Source organism: Delphinus delphis, chromosome 12 (genome assembly GCF_949987515.2).
Source record: "Delphinus delphis chromosome 12, mDelDel1.2, whole genome shotgun sequence".
NCBI lineage: Eukaryota > Metazoa > Chordata > Mammalia > Artiodactyla > Delphinidae > Delphinus > Delphinus delphis.
This window is the reverse complement of record NC_082694.2, coordinates 78,823,650-78,842,196: the sequence shown is the minus strand read 5'-3', so window position 1 is coordinate 78,842,196 and position 18,547 is coordinate 78,823,650. Positions and strand designations below refer to the sequence as shown.

Sequence of the window (18,547 nt, the reverse complement as noted above, 5' to 3'; positions counted from 1 at the left end):
CCTTAGGAGCTAGGAACAAGGGCCCAGAAGGAGCCGGGATAGGGACTGGGGAGTGTGGCTGGGTGCCAATGAAAGGACAAAGTAAACAACCTGATTTGAATTATATTCCCTGGGCTGGGTTCAGGCTCACTTCCTCCATTACATATGGCACATTTCATCTTCATTTTTGGTTGTGAGGAAATGACCATAGGGCTGTTTTTGTTTTTTAATTCAAGTGATTTTGTTTTTTTTTTTTGGCCATACCACTTGGCATGTGGGATCTTAGTTCCCTGCCCAGGGATCGAATCTGTGCCCCCTGCAGTGGAAGCATGGCGTCCTAACCACTGGACCGCCATTCCTCAAGGGTTGTTTTTGAAGGTGTCTTCGTGACTCAAGCCAAGGTCGCCTCCATCTTGGAGCCACGATAGGTTTCTTATTGCTCTATTCTAGAACATTTGAAAAAATTTTCGGAGTGATTCATTACACAAAATCTATACTGATGAATGTCTCATCTCCTTTCTTTTCTGTACCTGTTGGGTATGTGTCGGGTGGTGAGCCAGAGAGAATTAACAGCGGTTCAACTACGTAATGCATTCTCCAGCCACAAGAGCTCTTGAGGCAGACAGAGCTGGGCTGGTAGCTCACCACCACCATCAAGGATCCAATCTCCTCCTATTTCCTGCTTCAATAGCCTTAGCATGAAGCTTTCATCTTCAAGGCTCATCACTGCCTTTCCAGGTACCATGTCCATATTCCAGAGCACAAAGGGTATCTTCCAGTCAGATCTTTCCTTTTTTTTTTTTTCTTTAAGGAAATCCTCTGTATACTCTCAAGGACCTGGGTATCTCAAGGACCTATTTCGTAGGCCTGACTTTGTAGCTGCAAATCCATCTGGTCTGCAGTGGCCTAGTAAGTACAGCTTACTTGAAAATTCAACACGTAACACACATCTCTCTGGGTGTATGGATAATACAGCAAAATTCCACCATATGTGATTGGCTATGGGTCCAAAAGGTCCAATTACCCAACCCAATAAGATACTGGGTTATTTTGAGGTTATAGAAGTAAATGTCCAGGGGAAAGTGCCAGCTGGGAGTTTTACGTCCCTTTCAACCTTTACCGGGATCAACTGCAGTTTGGCGCCACCTAGTGGTGGTTGTCTTCCTACCTAATGATTTATGTAGGTGGGTTTCTGGAGCCAGGCAAGGATTACAGGACTGTCTCCCTGGATAGTATGTGCCCATTTAATCAGCCTGCTTTGGGCAGAATGGACCAGCAGGATACTGGACTGGGGACACCCATCATTTATCTCTTGGTTGGATGAAGGGGTTGCCTGCCACTTCTTTGCTTGGCCTTGTCCTACCTGCCGAAGAGGGGAGCCAATCACATTATATCCCAATTCACATTATTGAAGGTATTATATCTCTCTCGTATTATATTTACTAAATAAGCTAAACTTGATAGGGGATGAGCAGAAAACATTATCTGTTACCTTGAAACCCTCTCTAGAGACTATTTCTTCCTCTGACCTAGACGGAGTCTCCAGCCTCTTCCAGAGTTTTTCTGGTCACTCCCAGGTAACGAAATGTTGCCTGGCTATTTTCATCACAATTATAGTCTCATTTCTGTAATTAAACTATTGGGTCCAGTGTCATGATCATAACTCACAACTTTAACCAAAATGACAGCAGCTTCCTCCCTCCCCAGTTTAGCAATGTGGTGAAGGATGCAGTCCATCTCTTTTCTGCTCTCCCCTCTACCATTAGCTGTTGTTTCCGACCCTTGGGGAGGAGGAGACCCACCCTTATTTGGCTGGTGCCTTTGTGATCTGAATCTGGCGCTCTCTGGCTCAATAATGCCCAAGGTCGATTTTTTTTAGCTCAGGGGTACTTTTTGTTGGTTTCTTGGAGATTCTTCTGCTGGTATCCTCCAAATGCAACTTCCATGAAGCAGGTGATGTCTGTCCTCTGGTTAAAAGGTATGAATAAAACAGGGTCCTTTGGGGGTCTGTCTGCTGCATCATTTAGCTTCTCCAGGCAGCTTTCTTGGGCACATTCTCCCCCCCCCCTTTTTTTTTTGGCTGCATGGCATGTGGGATCCCGACTAGGGATCGAACCTGCGCCCCCTGCATTGGAAGTGTGGAGTCTTAACCGATGGACCACCAGGGAAGTCCTGGGCATGCTCCCTTTGAAGAGAGCTTCAAGTCCACTCTCCACAGGTCTAGTCAGCCCTGGGTTTCCCCACAGTTGTTGGAAGAGTGGTCTGCTCCTACAACTGGCTTCTCTTCCCTCTGGCTCTTTTCCTGCCCTGCTGCCTTGAGGCCTTCTAGTCACAGTTTCTCATAGCATGCCTTTTGCTTCCCAAACTCCTGAGATCAAGAGTTCTCTGAGTAGTCCCCTGGAAAATGCTTTGTCCCTTGAGAGAGGAAAAATATGGCGTATGTGGCATCTATTCAGAACTGCTACATTGCCTAACTCTCAGGGGGTATCACATATAAATTTATACAAAATATAATGAGAATATAGACTATAATGTGAATGGTGCCCCCTGGAGGTGCGAAGCTGCAGGCAGGCCTGAGTGATTGTCCTTGTTGGAACTTTAGGTGAATCCTATTACATTTAATAGTATAATAATAGAGCTAACACATAAATTGTTACCACGTGCTGTGCACTGTTGTAGGTGCTTTACCTATTTTATTCAAGCCTCATACTAATCCTTCAAGATAGGTACTATTATTCATGGTCATTTCACAAATGAGTAAACTGAAGCCCAGACTTGTTCAAGGTTACACAGCTAGCAAATGGCAGGGCTAGAATTCAAACGCAGGGAGTATGGCTCCAAAAGTTGTAGTTCTAAGTCCATCGAAAACATCTTGCCTGAGGGTTTGACTTTTCTCATGTCATTCTGGGGCAGGCTACACATGAGGTACAGCATGGACCCTGAAGTTAGGCGGATGTGGCTCAGAGACCACGCTGCCATTCAGTAGCTATATATGGCTTTAGATAAGTTACTTAATTTTCCTGAAACTTAGTATCTTCGTCTAAAGATGCTACTACAAGCTGACAGAGTTGTTGGCAGGATTAAACATTCGTTTACTTTTCCTATCTTTCTGCAAAGAGAAGAGTCAAACTGTAAGGACGTCAAATAAATGTGAAATTATCAATACTCCATCAAACACCGGGGAAGGGAGGCTGGGAGACCGAAATCGGTCAAAAGTATTTAGTAAATGACTGTTGGGTGCCAGGCGCTCACTAGCGCTGGTTTTCTGGGCGATGAATTCGGTACGTTCTCTCCAGGTCATTCACACACCACAAAGCCCTGCTTATCTTTGAGAGCCTGCGGGGTCTGAGCGAGGCAGGAGAGATGGCACAGTTTTGCTGTCTGGTCCATTGTGTGACCCTCATCACGTAACGTCTGCTTCCTTGCATGTGCAAAAGTGCTCCTGATGACACGTAGCATGCTCTGCATAAAAGGTAACTCTGAGTCCGTCTAATGATGACGGGTCCTGGCTACTTAGGAAAAGCAAGGGGCAGCTGAACTGGGTCCGCGCCGAGGAGTCCGCGGCGGGTCTCTTCTTTGGTCGGAACAGTTCTTTTGGAGCTGGGTCCTTGCCGGGACTTGGAAAGCAGCACACTCGGGCCGGGGGAGGGGGCCGGAAGCGCCGGCCGCTACCGCGCCGCGTGTCCTTTCGGAGGGAGGGAGCGCGAGCTGAGACGCGGAGGACTGGGCGAAGATGGCGGCTTTCTCCGGTGCGTCTGCGGAGCTGGGGCTGGAGCGGGCGGCCCGATGCACGCCTCGGCCCTGGGCCGGCTGGAGGGGAGCCTTTGGGGCGGGGGCGCACAGGTGCCTCGCGGGACAGGAGGGAGCTGTCCAAAGCTGTCCCCTCGGTCCCCGCACTGCGGGCTGATCAGTGGCGGTGCGAGAGGCCCGATCGGTGCGCCTCGGTGTTGCAGGGAGAGCCTTTCCCTCCAGGTGCTGGCCGGGCCGGGCCTCCCCGTGCTCGCTCTCTTCTTTCTCTCCTTCCAGCCACCCTTCACTCGGCTGTCCTGCCGGGACACCCGGGGCTGCGAGAACGATGCGGTGGCGTTGCTGCGGCCGCTCTCGGAGCCCCGGCCTCTTGCTCTTTGACGTGGCAGTGGTGCTCAGGAACCCTTTTCTGTCCGCGCCCGATAGGGGCTTGGCCTGGTCGAGAAGCAGCAGGGCGCGGGGAGGGGTCAGTTGGAAATGACCATCCTGCATCTATTTTTTTTCAGGCCCTTCCAAAACTAAAAGTTCCAGGCACAAACCTGATATTTATTTGTGGTTAAGCTCTATTATATCAACAGTAACGTTGAATATCTAAGCCAAAGGGAAAGCATTTTCGTCCGCGTACACACCAGCTCATCACAGATTTTGAAAATCGTTGTTTATTTGCTGATGATGCCCTCCGTTATTCCAAACAGGAATTTTAGGTGGCTTACCTAACCCGACAGTTGTTTTTCTCTTTTCCTTTATCATCCTTCCTTTATACATCCACAGTTTTACAAGTTGCAGTAAGCCTTATAGACTAAAAGTCGTACATATGTTATACAGCAATAAATGTATCAACTTAGGCCTACTATCTTTTAATATTGTTAATCTATTAAGATGACTTCAGATATAACAGAGTATTGTACTTTCTTCATTTTTCTCCTATTAGAACATTAGGAATTCCAAGTTTTTAGTCGTGAGAGAGGATTTCCGATTGTTTTAGTTGCATTTCATAATAGGCAAGGGGAAATCTGCTCAGACTGGGAGCTGTTTTTGTTTCCCCAGCTCTCCCCTCAAACAAGATTTCAGAGCCAAGGTGTGCAGAGCAGTTCCAGGTTGTCATTTGATAGGTTCACTTCTTTGGGAGCCATGCACAGATTTCAGGAATATTAGAGTAAAGGACTAGAAGAGTCTGTGATGTGAAATAGAGACAAAAGTGGAATTAAAGAGCATGAATATTCCTATTTTTCTTCTGAGCGTTAAAAATGTTCTGTTTAAAGAATACATGGTTTCAAAGCAAACCTGCAGAAAACATGACCAGAATGGAACAAGAAATTGCCTGGAATTTGCTGAAAACTGTCTGTGGTTGCTGCTTGCAATATAATAGTTTCACAAGCAGCTTCTGCTTGCAGTATTCTGTATGAAGCATATTGAAGACCATCACTCCCTTTTTTTAAGCAATTTGCGTTGTAGGAGAGAGAATACACGTAGACTTGAATGGGGGCAATTTTTAAAAAGGTCAGCTTGGATATACAACTTTTGATCTTGAGTAGTTTTGCAATCTGTGGATTTTTCTGAAGAGATTTAGGGGTAGGAGAGCCTGCCTTTCTGAAAAAGATTTTTACCCTTTCCCATGTCATCAATGTTTATATTAACTAGTTTACTATACAAAATGTTAGTGTTGTATCTATTGTTACTTGCTAGTATGTGTCTTCTCACCTGATACAAAGAAAAAGATTTTTACCCTTTCCCATGTCATCAATGTTTATATTAACTAGTTTACTATACAAAATGTTAGTGTTGTATCTATTGTTAATTGCTAGTATGTGTTTTCTCACCTGATACAAAGAAAAAGCTACTGTTGCAGTGGATTGTAGCTTTTTGTGTTTTTTTTTGCGGTACGCGGGCCTCTCACTGTTGTGGCCTCTCCCGTTGCGGAGCACAGGCTCCGGACGCGCAGGCTCCGGACGCGCAGGCTCAGCGGCCATGGCTCCCGGGCCCAGCCGCTCCGCGGCATGTGGGATCTTTCCGTATCGGGGCATGAACCCGCGTCTCCTGCATCGGCAGGCGGACTTTCAACCACTGCGCCACCGGGGAAGCCCAGATTGTAGTTTTATTTTATGCCTTTTCACAAATGATTACAAGAAATACAAAATTTCCAAATAGGTTATCTCTGGGGCTTGGGTATATTTGAGTGTTGTTCATTTTTTAATAGAAATATATACTTTCGTAAAGATAACAATAATAAAAGCTACATTTTAAAAATGCAGGCTTAAAAGAAAGATCACTTATTTTGAAAGGAGATTTAAGTAATACAACTCACTGTTCCATGTATACCCTCTACAGTTCATTTGAGAAGTGATAAAATTTCAAAATCCAATCAGAAATAACCCGATCTATTCATTTAGGATTCACTTTGATGTAAATTACTTAAACATGTGAACAATTAAGAACAGAGTAGTTCTTCAGCTGACATTTCCAGTTAACCCAAGTTCTCACCAGCAGCCCCTCCCTTTTCAGTTTGCCAGAGTTTTGATTATGACTGCCTGTAAATGTGGGCTCTCTCTACTTACCTATTCATTTTTCTCAGATCGCTGAGGGTATTCGCATGGTCCTCAAAGAGTCAAGGCACATGATTTCCACATTATCTCTAGGTGAAACAACCATGGTACTGGTCTAGAACTTTCCAACTCTGGCAGATTTTTCACCAGTCATAGGGAGGAAACACTCACTGGTGGATGCTATGTACTGAGTGATAACTGTGTGCCGGATGCATTCATATGATTATCTGTAATCGTCCCATATTCCTACAACATAAGCAATATTAGCTCCATTTTGTGTGACGAAATAGCTTTATAGCTTGCCCAAGGTCACATTGCTAGTGAGAGCTTGAACTTGAACTCAAGTCTTTCTCCAAAATTTATACTCAACAGATACTATGTAACTGAGCTATGCTTCAAACCTGTTTCCCCACTGAACAGTAATTTTAAGAGCAATATGATTTAAGTTTAGTCTGTGTAGTTTTTAAAATGAATTTTTGTTTGCAGAGATGGGTGTTATGCCTGAAATTGCTCAAGCTGTGGAGGAGATGGATTGGCTGTAAGTACCTCCATCTTGAAAAGCTTAAATGTACCTGTGACGACAATGTTTTTCAATTTAAATAGTGGTTAGTGTTTTTAGCAAATATTTTTGGGCCCAGTTGGGTAAGTGAAATTCAGTTTTTTCCTGTGATTCTTTAAATCATAGAGTTTCCTTTCTAAACGTTGATATATTTTTAGCTGAAAAAGATTGGTAGTGTTTACCAAATAAAATTCTCTTTTAGGTTTATAGTTTAACATGACTTAATTAGCTTAGGTGATTTTTTTTTTTTAATTAACTAAAATTCTTCAAAATATGATTCTTTTAGTCTCCCGACTGATATCCAGGCTGAGTCCATCCCACTGATCCTAGGAGGAGGTGATGTCCTTATGGTATGTTTAAATGTGGTGAGGTCGTTGGAAGCTGGGGAAACACAATTCTGGGGCTGTTATGACCCACTTTAAGAACTCCATAGGCTTAAAAATGGTATTTTCACCAAATTAATTTTATTTATTCACCAACATTTAAGCTACCTATGCTGCATTCAAAGTAATTAGGTAGAAGTTGTGGGGAACACAAAGGTGAATAAAATGCAGTCTTTGCCCTTCAGAAGCTTCAACCCAGTAGCACAGTAAGACATGTACATGGATAAATGTCATACAAGGGAAAATGTGGCACCTGCCTGAGAGATGCAAAGTATGAAAAGATTCAGGTGGGGTCCAGTTACCCTTCTGCTTGAGGAATCATAAAGGACTCTGCTTGGAAGAAGTAGATTTTGGACAAGGGAAGATAAAGGAGAAATGCTCTCTAGGTAGAGAGCACATCAACAAAAACCGTGAATAGGAGAATGCAGGATATGATCCCAGAGTAATTCACTTCGATGGTAGCATAAAATACATGTGTCTGGGGTGGAGAGTGTAACTTGAGATAAGATGAGAAGTATACAGTGGGTCAGATTACTTGTGCCCTTTCTTCAGTGTCATGCTAAAGAAGTTGGGTGTTTGTTGGCAGTGTGGATCATTGGAAGTGTTTAACTAGGGATGTGTTGCACAGTTAGAATTGTGTTTTTATGAAGACTGCTTTGATAGCAGCTTGTAGTGTAGCTCTAAGACATGAGATACTGTTAGGATACTTTTATAATAATCTTGGTTAGAATAATAAGGGTTTAGATTTGAATGGTAGCAATGGGAAAAGAAAAGGGAGAACAGATTCTTGAGGGAATGGAAGAGGAATGGCAAGATTGGCAATAAAGTTGAATGAGGAAATCTTAATCTGGAGACACTGTGGAAATAAAGGTAGCTTGTGAATTGTTAAAGATTTCTACATGGTATCACATTAATTTGATTTCCTTAACTGACAACTTAAACTTTTTTTTTCTTTTTCATTTAGGCTGCAGAAACAGGAAGTGGAAAAACTGGTGTAAGTAATAAACTTAAATTGACTTACTTTTTAAGAGTTGATTTTATTTTTCATGAATTTATTTTATTTATTTATTTTTGGCCACTTTGGGTTTTCGTTGCTGCACGCAGGCTTTCTCTAGTTGCAGTGAGCGGGGGCTACTCTTTGTTGCGGTGCACGGGCTGCTCATTGCAGTGGCTTCTCTTGTTGCGGAGCACGGGTTCTAGGTACGCGGGCTTCAGTCGTTGTGGCACGCGGGCTTAGTAGTTGTGGCTCGCGGGCTGTAGAGCACAGGCTCAGTAGTTGTGGCTCATGGGCTTAGTTGCTCTACAGCATGTGGGATCTTCCTGGACCAAGGCTCGAACCTGTGTCCCCTGCATTGGCAGGCGGATTCTTAAGCACTGCACCACCAGGGAAGCCGGTAAGAGTTGATTTTTAAAGCAACTTAGAACAGTGGCTTTTACTTTGAAGAATTTAATCAAGTACCCTCCTTCCAAAATGTAAAAAGTGGTTGCTTGCCACAGAGAACAATATTTTTGTTGCCAGCTCATTCTGAAATAAGATTTATAAGAGTATGGCTTTAAGAATATAGTTTAAAACTGGTCTTGGAGGAAGAGTTACAGTATCTTTAGTATTTATACTCACTTCTGAATTTTAATGCAGTGGCTCTAGTAATAAAGAAGTTGCAAATAGAGGTTGATCTCTTGCTGGCCTAGACTAGAGAAACGGTTTGTCAGAATAATATTTACCCTTTTTAGTTTAGTTCATTCTGTGGGTCCCGATTGTTTATTGTTTTGGGCTATCAGCTGGTTCTTATTTCCTTCATTCAGTCAACTCTTGTTATCTTACTGGTATTTTGGGTTTGGGCAAATTGGAGCAGTGCTCAGGAATGTGTGTCATTATTTAAGGTGCGTGCATGATTTTTGTAATTTATATTGATTATTGAACTGTCACTGATATCTGAATGCTAATATAGAGAACTCTTGTTTATTTGCTAGGCTTTCAGTATTCCAGTTATCCAGATAGTTTATGAAACTCTGAAAGACCAACAAGAAGGCAAAAAAGGAAAAGCGACAATTAAAACTGGTGCTTCAGGTAATTTTTGCATATTATTAATTTCCTTTTGTATAAATTAGTAATTCTCATTCCTTGCATTTACAGATGTGAAGTTTTTTTTTAATAAATTAATTTTATTTATTTATTTTTGGCTCCATTGGGTCTTCGTTGCTGTGTGCGCGCTTCCTCTAGGTGGGGCGAGCTACTCTTTTGTTGCAGTGCATGGGCTTCTCACTGCGGTGGCTTCTCTTGTTGCGGAGCATGAGCTCTAGGTGCGCAGGCTCAGTAGTTGTGGCTCAAGGGGTTAGTTGCTCCATTGCATGTGGGATCTTCCCAGACCAGGGCTTGAACCTGTGTCCCCTGCATTGGCAGGCGGATTCTTAACCACTGCACCACCAGGGAAGCCCCAGATGTGAAATTTGAGTGTGCATTTTTATTGTCAATATCCGGGGGATGGTATTGTCATTTGGTGCCCTGGAAACCAGGGATGCTAAATGTCATCCTAAATGTCATCCTATTTAGAGCATAAACACTGAAAGATTGTCCCTCCTAAGATACTAACAGTGTTGTCTTTGAGAAAACACTGACATTTTAGAAATTATATTTAGTTATTTTAATGTTTTTCTTAGCCTGATAACTTTATGCATAATATTGAAGATAAATTGGTACAGTATTTTACAAAGGCATTAAGGAAAGATTTTACAAATAGTTGATAGAGTATAAACCCATGGTGGTAGGAAATATTGCCTTCTACAGGGAAAAGAGGCATGCATTTTCCTTTAACATAAGAAAGAAGGAGCCCAGGAGGCTGAAATGTAAAGTGTACATTTTAAAGTCAGTTTCTTATTTTCAGTCCTATCTCCAGGGAGACTGGTCCTGTTTGTGCCATGAACAATCTTACATTAGTTTTCTCATCTTTAAATTTTGTTGCTTTTATTAAATGCTTTGTGAATTCCATTCTATCTTGAGTAATCTATGGTTTTGTTATATTTTAAGTCACTTTTGTTTCATGATACAAAATAGGATTGTGACAAAATTGCAGGCTTAAGTGGAGTGAGCTGGCATATCAACATTTTCTTCTCAGTAGTTGAAAGTAACAATGTTACATAGTTTGTAGAATCAACTCATTTATAAATGAATTGTGAGATAATGGATATGAACTATTTAGACTATTAGTCTGTTTAAAAATAGTCTCAGAATTTGTAGCAACTATAAACCATCATTTATCAGAGAGAGTGATGAAAGAGAAGGATCCTATCTGCTTCCACAGAAGGATAACCAGAATGGTTGCAGTTCCAAAAATCATGTCCTATTAGGAGTAAGGAAGCTAGATATTTAAACATGGAGAAACAAATAAAAAAGGGAGGTGGTATAATTGTTAAATCATTGTTGGGACCTGGAGAGAGAATAATTGTTCTAGAAAATACTGTTTAATTCCTAGTAGCTTGATTGAGCCCACAATGGATAGAGACCCTCAAGAGAACGTTACTTCTCCATCATTCCAGGTGTTTAAGCAGATGATAGATATCATTTGACCAGAAAAAATCTAGAAAAGATTTCTACCTTGGGTGGAAATTGGGCTTGAAAACACATAGCATTCTCTTTAGCTATTGTGATTCTTTGCTTATCCAGACTCTTAAGATGTTTTAGAAAAGGAAAATGCCGATCCCATAAAAGTGAGGAGGAAAAGATTTTGTGACTTATGAATTATTTAAAATAAAGGACTTGCTTTTCTTTTAATAATGATAAAGTGATAATTAGATTCTGATATGTTCGTGGGTTATTTTCGTTATGATTGAAGTCACCAGAACTTCATTTTATTAATGCTTTCATAGTTATGACAAAGATCAGTGCCGTCTAATAAAAAGGCACTGAAGCACGTGAGCAGAAGAGGTTGCCCTGGATGGGCCAGTGACTATTATTTTTGGCTTGTTTCAGTTTTCAGTTTCAGTTTTGCCTTTAATAAAAACAGCGGCAATTTTAATCGTACATTCCAAATAGTGTGTGAAACCATATTGGAACTAGAGGAGTTAAGATACCATATAAAATATTAAATATTTGCTTTACTTTTTGTAGACTGTTTTAAATTATGTTTGTTTGGGGTTAACTTTTCTTGTTTTAATTTGCTTAGTGCTGAACAAATGGCAAATGAACCCATATGACAGAGGATCTGCTTTTGGTAAGTGGATAGATTTTAGCAGCACATTTGTGATTCAAAAACTTGTTTTTAATGCAATGTTGAGGAAAGATAAAGAATCCTTGTAAACTGGTAAGGGGTTCTTGTGTTGACGGCAGATAAAGTGTCACCTGTTTTAGTAAGAAAGAGATAAGCAGGCAGTGGAAAATGGGCAAAGGATGTGAATAGGCAGTTCACAGGAGAACCAGATCCAAATGGCAGTAAACACACAAAGGTCAAGTTTACAGGTAGCAGGGAAATGGAAATTAAAGTTACAGTGAATGTTGTTTTATACCCGTCTGATTGGCAAGAATCCAAAAGGGGGATAACCGACTTACAAATTACTGCCTCTCTGGAAAGGAGTTTGGCGTTACCTGTTAATATTGAAAAAACATATATTCCTGGAAGGTCAAGCTCATTGGAATGAAAGTGCCAGTATGTAAGAATATACTCTCAAAGCTGTTTGATGCCACATTATCTGTAATGATAAAAACTGCCAGTAAAGTAAACGATACTGCTAGCATGGCAAACAAAGATTGGGGTGTATCCAAGGACTTGTGGAGCTGTTATGAAGAATAAGTCGCAACTGCAGAGTTGACTTGGAGGAATTTTCTCCAGGTGTCCATGAGTAAGAAAATCAGGATGCAGAGAAAGGTAAATGGGCCTTGAGGAATCATGACAGAAACAAACAACCCCACGCTGCTGCTCTCTACCATGTGATATCTAATTTATGTAAAAGTTTATATATGTATATATGCATAAAGCATTTTAAATACAAAAATTTTTATGATTTACCCTTGTCAGAGAACTTTTTTAAAAGTTCAGAGGTTTATATAATGTACCCATGTGAATAAGAATTTATACTTTGAATAAATAATTGAATTTCTTATAAGTGAAGGGAAATGTGTGACGAGATGCTCTTTTAAAAAATTTCTTCTACATTCAGGTGGCGAATATGATTTGCAAGCCTGAATCAGGACAGAAGTTATAGTTTCCAGTACAGACAAAAGCCAAATGCTTTACTTAACGCCAAAAAGCACCAATAAGCACTATGACTGACTATGATGTATAACATAGAACTTCATCTTTTAGAGCCCTAATATTAGCAAATAACAGCTACAGGGTTATTTGTTCAGGCTTTTCCTGCTTTCCCTTTATGGTTTCTGGATCCACGGATTAGGGAACAAGCCAGAGTTTCTGTTTTTCTTTTAGTGTAGCATTCACTCAAGCTCTAATTTCGGCATAAAGTCAGAGCAACAAGTATTGATGAGTGGGTGCTGCGTCATCCTTAGTATCCATTTCTTTAAAGGACTCTAGAGAATAGTTGTCTAAACGTGTGTTGGTGATGCAGCTGCGGTAGCACAAGTCAGGTTAGGTGCTGTGTTGATGCCTTTTTAGAATTGTTGTGGTAAAATCCTGTCCTAGCCAACAGATAACAGTAGAGAGAACAGTAGAGAGACTAGTCCTCAACGTAAGCCACCGCCCTCCAGGGGCTGAATGAGGGCAGCTACTCATGGGGAAGACATTGCTATCCTTCAGGAATCGGCAAGTCTCAGTCCCTGGAACATGGCACCAAGTAATGAATTATCTTATCAGTGAGACTGAACGATCCTTATTTCAGAATGCGTGATTTATGTAATCTGTATTGACATGGTTTTCTGTGTTTTTCTCAAATCCAGCAATTGGGTCAGATGGTCTTTGTTGTCAGAGCAGAGAAGTAAAGGAATGGCATGGATGTAGAGCTACTAAAGGATTAACGAAAGGTATTTAAAGAACATTTGTACTTGTCTGAACTTTTGGGGTGCTGTATTAATACGTGAACTTTCTTTAAAGTAGCTTTGAGTCGAGGATCTGGAAAGATTTTTAATGTTACAGGAAGATCTACCATTCTTCATTTGGAAGATACAAATTGTTATTCAGAAACAATGGGAAAGTAGCTACATGGTAAATGAATCATAAGTGTATAATTTATAAAAATCTCAAAGTATTTTGCCCTTGCAGGGAAACACTACTATGAAGTATCCTGTCATGACCAAGGATTGTGCAGAGTTGGGTGGTCTTCTATGCAGGCTTCCCTAGACCTAGGTAAGTGTTTCTAAAATAAACTGAATTTGTTGTTTTACATTTGTGAATTTTTAACATTTTATTTTAGTGGGGAGCAAAATAGTAAACTCAAGCATACAAAGTTTATATTTAGAGACATGGAAATAATAATATTTACCTATACCCTCCTTGTTCCAAGAAAGATTTGAAGTACCAAAAAATAGATATTATAACATCATAAAAGCAGGAGGAATAAGGGTAAGGGTATGAATGAAGTCAGTAAAGTTAGCACGCATTAATATGTACCACACAATACTGTGTAGGTGCTTCAAAATATCTTCAACTTATGAACTTTTATGGTACTTTTAACTTTATTCTTACCACATTTATAAAATACTTTTAAAATCTAGGTACTGACAAGTTTGGATTTGGCTTTGGTGGAACAGGAAAGAAATCTCACAATAAACAATTTGATAATTATGGAGAGGTAAGTTGTACTAATGACTGAATCATAGTGTTAGTAAGTTTTCTTGCATACTTGATCACTCATGACATGACTGAGGGTATAGAAATGATTGTGAAATTCAAGTGAATTTTCTGAATATTTTCCGCGGAAAGTTCAGATTGGGACTTCAGTGAAGAAATGTTACAAAATGAGAAAAATATTTTTCTTTTATGCCATTTATTAGCCCCTCCAAAGTATATTACTTTGTTTTCTGTGTTCACCCCCTTTTGATTTTGGCTTTGACTTTAATACTTCTGTTGCTCTCATTTCTTATTTTGAGTCATGTTAAATCCAAATACACTTGTTCTGGTAGCCGACATCTCTGGTAATGTGCAGGAGCCTTAATATCATGTTGATGCTAAAAAGTCTGTCTGATGCTTCTACTATTATATATGATATGCTGTACTAGGCATTTTTTAAATCTACGTTAGAATTTTAAGGAATTTTATGCAACACTAACACATACTGTGGATGCAGCTGTATTTGACCTTTTAACCTTATTTTCAATTTTGCTTTTTATTAACAGCACTTGACTTTCTGGTTTTCTAGGAATTCACTATGCATGATACCATTGGATGTTACCTAGATATGGATAAAGGGCATGTCAAATTCTCCAAAAATGGTAAGCTTTCTAGGGACCATTTTGTTAGAGAGTACATATGATATTCATTATTTGTGATTTTTTAAAATTTCCTTGCCATCTTCAATCTTCTCTCTCTTCCTCCCTGCCTTTCTTTTGAACAAATACTTATTGAGCATTTGCTGTGTGCCAGGCATGCTGGTAGGTGCTGGAGATACAGCAGAAAATGGACTAGATAAATTTATGTACACTTTTGTGGGGCTTAGCTACTGATAGGGAGAGACAGACAATATATGTGTTAGGTGGGAACAGTGCACTGAGGGAGCGTATAAATCCGGGTAAGGGGCTGGAGAGCATTCTGGGGGGTCAGAGAAGGCTTCTCTGAGAAGGTGACATTTGAGTAGAAATATCTTGGAAGAGTATTTCAGGCAGAGAGACCAGTAATTGCAAAGGTCCTGAGATGAAAGCGTGCTTGGGGTATTTAAACAGTGAGGAGGCCAGTGGGTCTGGAAAACACTGAGCATGGGGGAGGGTCGTAGAATCTTGGGTCAGTGAGGTGGTGAGGCCAGGCCATATAGGACCTTATAGGCTATGATACAAACTTTTTATTTTGACTGAGATTGGAAGCCGTTAGGTTTTGAGTAGATAATTGCCATCGTCTGTCTTTAACAGTTTAACAGTACAATCACTGTGGTGGCTGCTTTGTTGAAAACACTGGGTGGTGACAATAGGTAGGGAACCAGGTGGATGCTAAGAGTTCTGTTTGGGGCAAGTTAAGTTTGAGATACTTATTAGACATCTGAGTGATGAAATCAAGTAAGTAGTTAAATGTACAGTTAAGTGTTCAGGGGAGGGATCAGAATTGGAGATATTGATACATCTTTGAGAGTTATTGGCTTATATATGATCCAGTCATAGGTCTGGATGAGATCACCTAGGGAATGAGAGTAGGTAATGAAGAGGAGAGATCTGAGGCCCAGGGTATTCTTGTGGTTAGAAGTTGGCAAGTTGAGGAGACTCCAGCAGAAGTGAATGAGGAGGAAAGCCAAAAGAGGTTGAGGTCGTGCAGTTCAGGTAAAGAAAGCTTTTGAAGGAGGAGGGAAGGATCAGATTGTGTCCAGTGCTGATGACGGGTCTAGCCTAGAAGGATGAGCAATGAGAACTACTGTGTTTGGCAAGTGGAGATCATTAATGAGCTTGACAAAGAGCTGTTGTGGTGGAACGAGGGGTGTGCAGGGGGAGCCTGATTGGGAATCAGTTCAACAGAGAATGGAGTGAAATGAGGTGGACACAGTCAACATGGAAATCAGGCAGTTTTACTACAAAAAGGAGAAGAAAAAATAAAGAACAGATGGAGGAAGTTCTGAGCTCAGGGAGGTTTGTCTAACTCAAGTGTCTACTGGAAGCAATCCCGTAGGAAGGGAATAATTAAAATTGTAGAGAGGGAGAGGGGACAATTTCGGGAGTAAAGTAAAAAAGTGAAGAGGTTGGTATTAGCACAGTTAATCCGCAGTAACAGGAGGGGGCGTGTGAATGTGCCTCGGCTGCTAGATTCGGTGGTGTGAGCACGTGGACGTTCTTTTCTGGTAGTTTTAATTCAATTTCTCTCTCTCTTTTTTTTTTAAAGGAAAAGACCTTGGCCTGGCATTTGAAATACCACCACATATGAAGAACCAAGGCCTCTTTCCTGCCTGTGTTTTGAAGGTAATTAGAGACATTTTGCTGTGATTATAAGCTACTTTGATCTTCGTTATTTCATATTGGTTAGTTTGCTCTTAGGTTAAGCATTTTCATTTTCTCCTTTATTCAATGCTAGAATGCTGAACTAAAATTCAACTTCGGGGAAGAAGAATTTAAGTTTCCACCAAAAGATGGTTTTGTTGCCCTTTCCAAGGCACCGGATAGTTTCACTGTCAAATCACAGCACACAGGTATAGCACCTGAGAGGGTAAAGATTTCAAGAATGGGGTATTGAAAACTCCAGTAAGTAAGGCTTCTTGTAGTGAGGTACAGATACTCCCCTTGCCTGTTTAGTCATGCATCTTTATTGAACATGTCAGTAAAATTCAGTTTCAAAACCTAATTCGTAAACTCCAAGTATTTGGTTTCAGTTCACGCATTTTGGGGAAGCTGGTCGTGGTGATGGTGGTATGTTGCATTTATAATGTGTGTGCTTATTAAGCGCCATGGCACTGTGTTAAGTGTTTCACCTGCGTTATTTAGTTTGCATAACAACCGTGTAAGGTAGTCTTATAGACAAAGAACTTGAGGAGTAGGGACTTGAGGTCACTTGCCCAAGGTCACAGGACAAATAAGTGGTAGAACTGAATTCAACTCCAAGCAGTCTGACTCCAAAGCTCACACTCTCACCCCATTGTGCTGCCTAATCTGCTTCCAGTTATTTAAAGAAAGTGCATTTCACAGCTCATTTAATTTATCACAAAGCATATAATCAATTAAAATTACTGCAAGTAGATTTAAAGAATCTGTAGTTCATTTTAAGAATCTTTATTTTGTTTAGTTTGACTGTCACCTATACCACTGGGCAATTGTTATTTAAAAGTTTGATACTGGAGTATTTGTGCTCGTGTTTTACCGATAAAGGTATATGAGGTGTGATCTGAATGTATTCTAATCTTCTTTATTTTCTTAAGGTAACGCCCAGGTGGCACAAGCGAAGTTTCTCCCCAATGCTCCAAAAGCTCTCATTGTCGAACCTTCCCGAGAGTTGGCTGAACAAACTTTGAATAACGTCAAGCAGTTTAAGAAATATGTCGATAATCCTAAATTAAGGTAAAGCCTCCCTTTGTGCTCAAATGCCTATTGTCCTTAGGTCTGAGGTGTTTCAGAATAAGAGTAAAGTAGGAAAAAAAATGAGTTAGAAATTCAGAGTGTGTACATATGCATGTGTATGAGTGTGTAAATATATTTAACTGTGACATATAGTAGCAATTAGTTTCTATATAAAACTCCTGTTTAAGTGAGAAGAGTTCTATTAAAAAAAGTAAATTGAGGGACTTCCCTGGTGGTGCAGTGGTTAAGAATCCGCGTGCCAATGCAGGGGACACGGGTTCGAGCCCTGGTCTGGGAAGATCCCACGTGCCACAGAGCAGGTAAGCCCGTGCGCCACAACTCCTGAGGCTGCGCTCTAGAGCCTGCGAGCCACAGCTCCTGAGCCCGTGTGCCACAGCTACTGAAGCCCGCGCGCCTAGAGCCCGTGCTCTGCAACAAGAGAGGCCACCGCCATGAGAAGCCTGCGCACCGCGATGAAGAGCAGCCCCCCACTCACCGCAACTAGAGAAAGCCCGCGCGCAGCAACGAAGACCCAACTCAGCCAAAAATAAATAAATAAATATCCTTTAAAAAAAAAAAAAAAGTAAATTGAGATTTTTCCTGTGTCTCTTATATAAAGTGTCATGGTTTGCAAAACTGTATCAGAGTAAAAATTAATTCTTTAAAGGGGCCATTTCATTTAATGTTAGCTTCATCACTTCATTTGCATAGAAAATGTATCTCTGTCTGTCTAGTGTGTTGGTAAACCTGGCTTGGCGAGGTTACTTCTAGCCTGTCTCCTAGTGGTGACCATCTTCCCTGTGGGCGTTCACACTGGTCCCTCTAGTTCGAGGGCTCTTTCTGCCACTGCGGGGAGACCGTAAGTCTAGTGATCTTGGAGAACTTCTGGCTCAGTAGCAATCCCTTTTAATTTAGGAAAGCCATACCATATAAGTAAACTGCTCTGTCAGTTGATTTGACACTTGATTTTTATTAATTTTTCTTTTAATTTTTCTTACTGAAATATAATTCACACACCATAAAATTCACCATTTAAAGTGTACAATTCAGTGGTTTTTAGTATATGGTCACAAGGTTGTGCAGCCATCATCACTATCTAACTTCAGAAACTCTGAATTATTGATGTCCCGTGGGCCCATCTGTTTATTTATTTATATTTTTAAAAATCTTATTTTGATGCCTGAGTTTTTTTTTTTTCCGGCTGTGTTGG

General features: G+C 40.8%; 1 protein-coding gene across 1 annotated transcript in view; it reads left to right on the top strand.

Annotated features, from left to right (window-relative positions):
* The first annotated feature begins 3,640 nt into the window (after window positions 1–3,640).
* The window catches only part of DDX1 (DEAD-box helicase 1), a 33,782-nt gene continuing 18,875 nt past the window's right edge, over window positions 3,641–18,547 (top strand). The window contains exons 1-13 of the mRNA XM_060027071.1: window positions 3,641–3,728; window positions 6,756–6,807; window positions 7,115–7,178; window positions 8,176–8,205; window positions 9,183–9,279; window positions 11,372–11,419; window positions 13,096–13,179; window positions 13,418–13,501; window positions 13,870–13,946; window positions 14,514–14,586; window positions 16,172–16,248; window positions 16,361–16,475; window positions 17,199–17,337. Coding sequence (XP_059883054.1) covers window positions 3,713–3,728; window positions 6,756–6,807; window positions 7,115–7,178; window positions 8,176–8,205; window positions 9,183–9,279; window positions 11,372–11,419; window positions 13,096–13,179; window positions 13,418–13,501; window positions 13,870–13,946; window positions 14,514–14,586; window positions 16,172–16,248; window positions 16,361–16,475; window positions 17,199–17,337 — 956 coding nt within the window. The 5' untranslated portion in view covers window positions 3,641–3,712. The remainder of the gene's footprint in view (window positions 3,729–6,755; window positions 6,808–7,114; window positions 7,179–8,175; window positions 8,206–9,182; window positions 9,280–11,371; window positions 11,420–13,095; window positions 13,180–13,417; window positions 13,502–13,869; window positions 13,947–14,513; window positions 14,587–16,171; window positions 16,249–16,360; window positions 16,476–17,198; window positions 17,338–18,547) is intronic.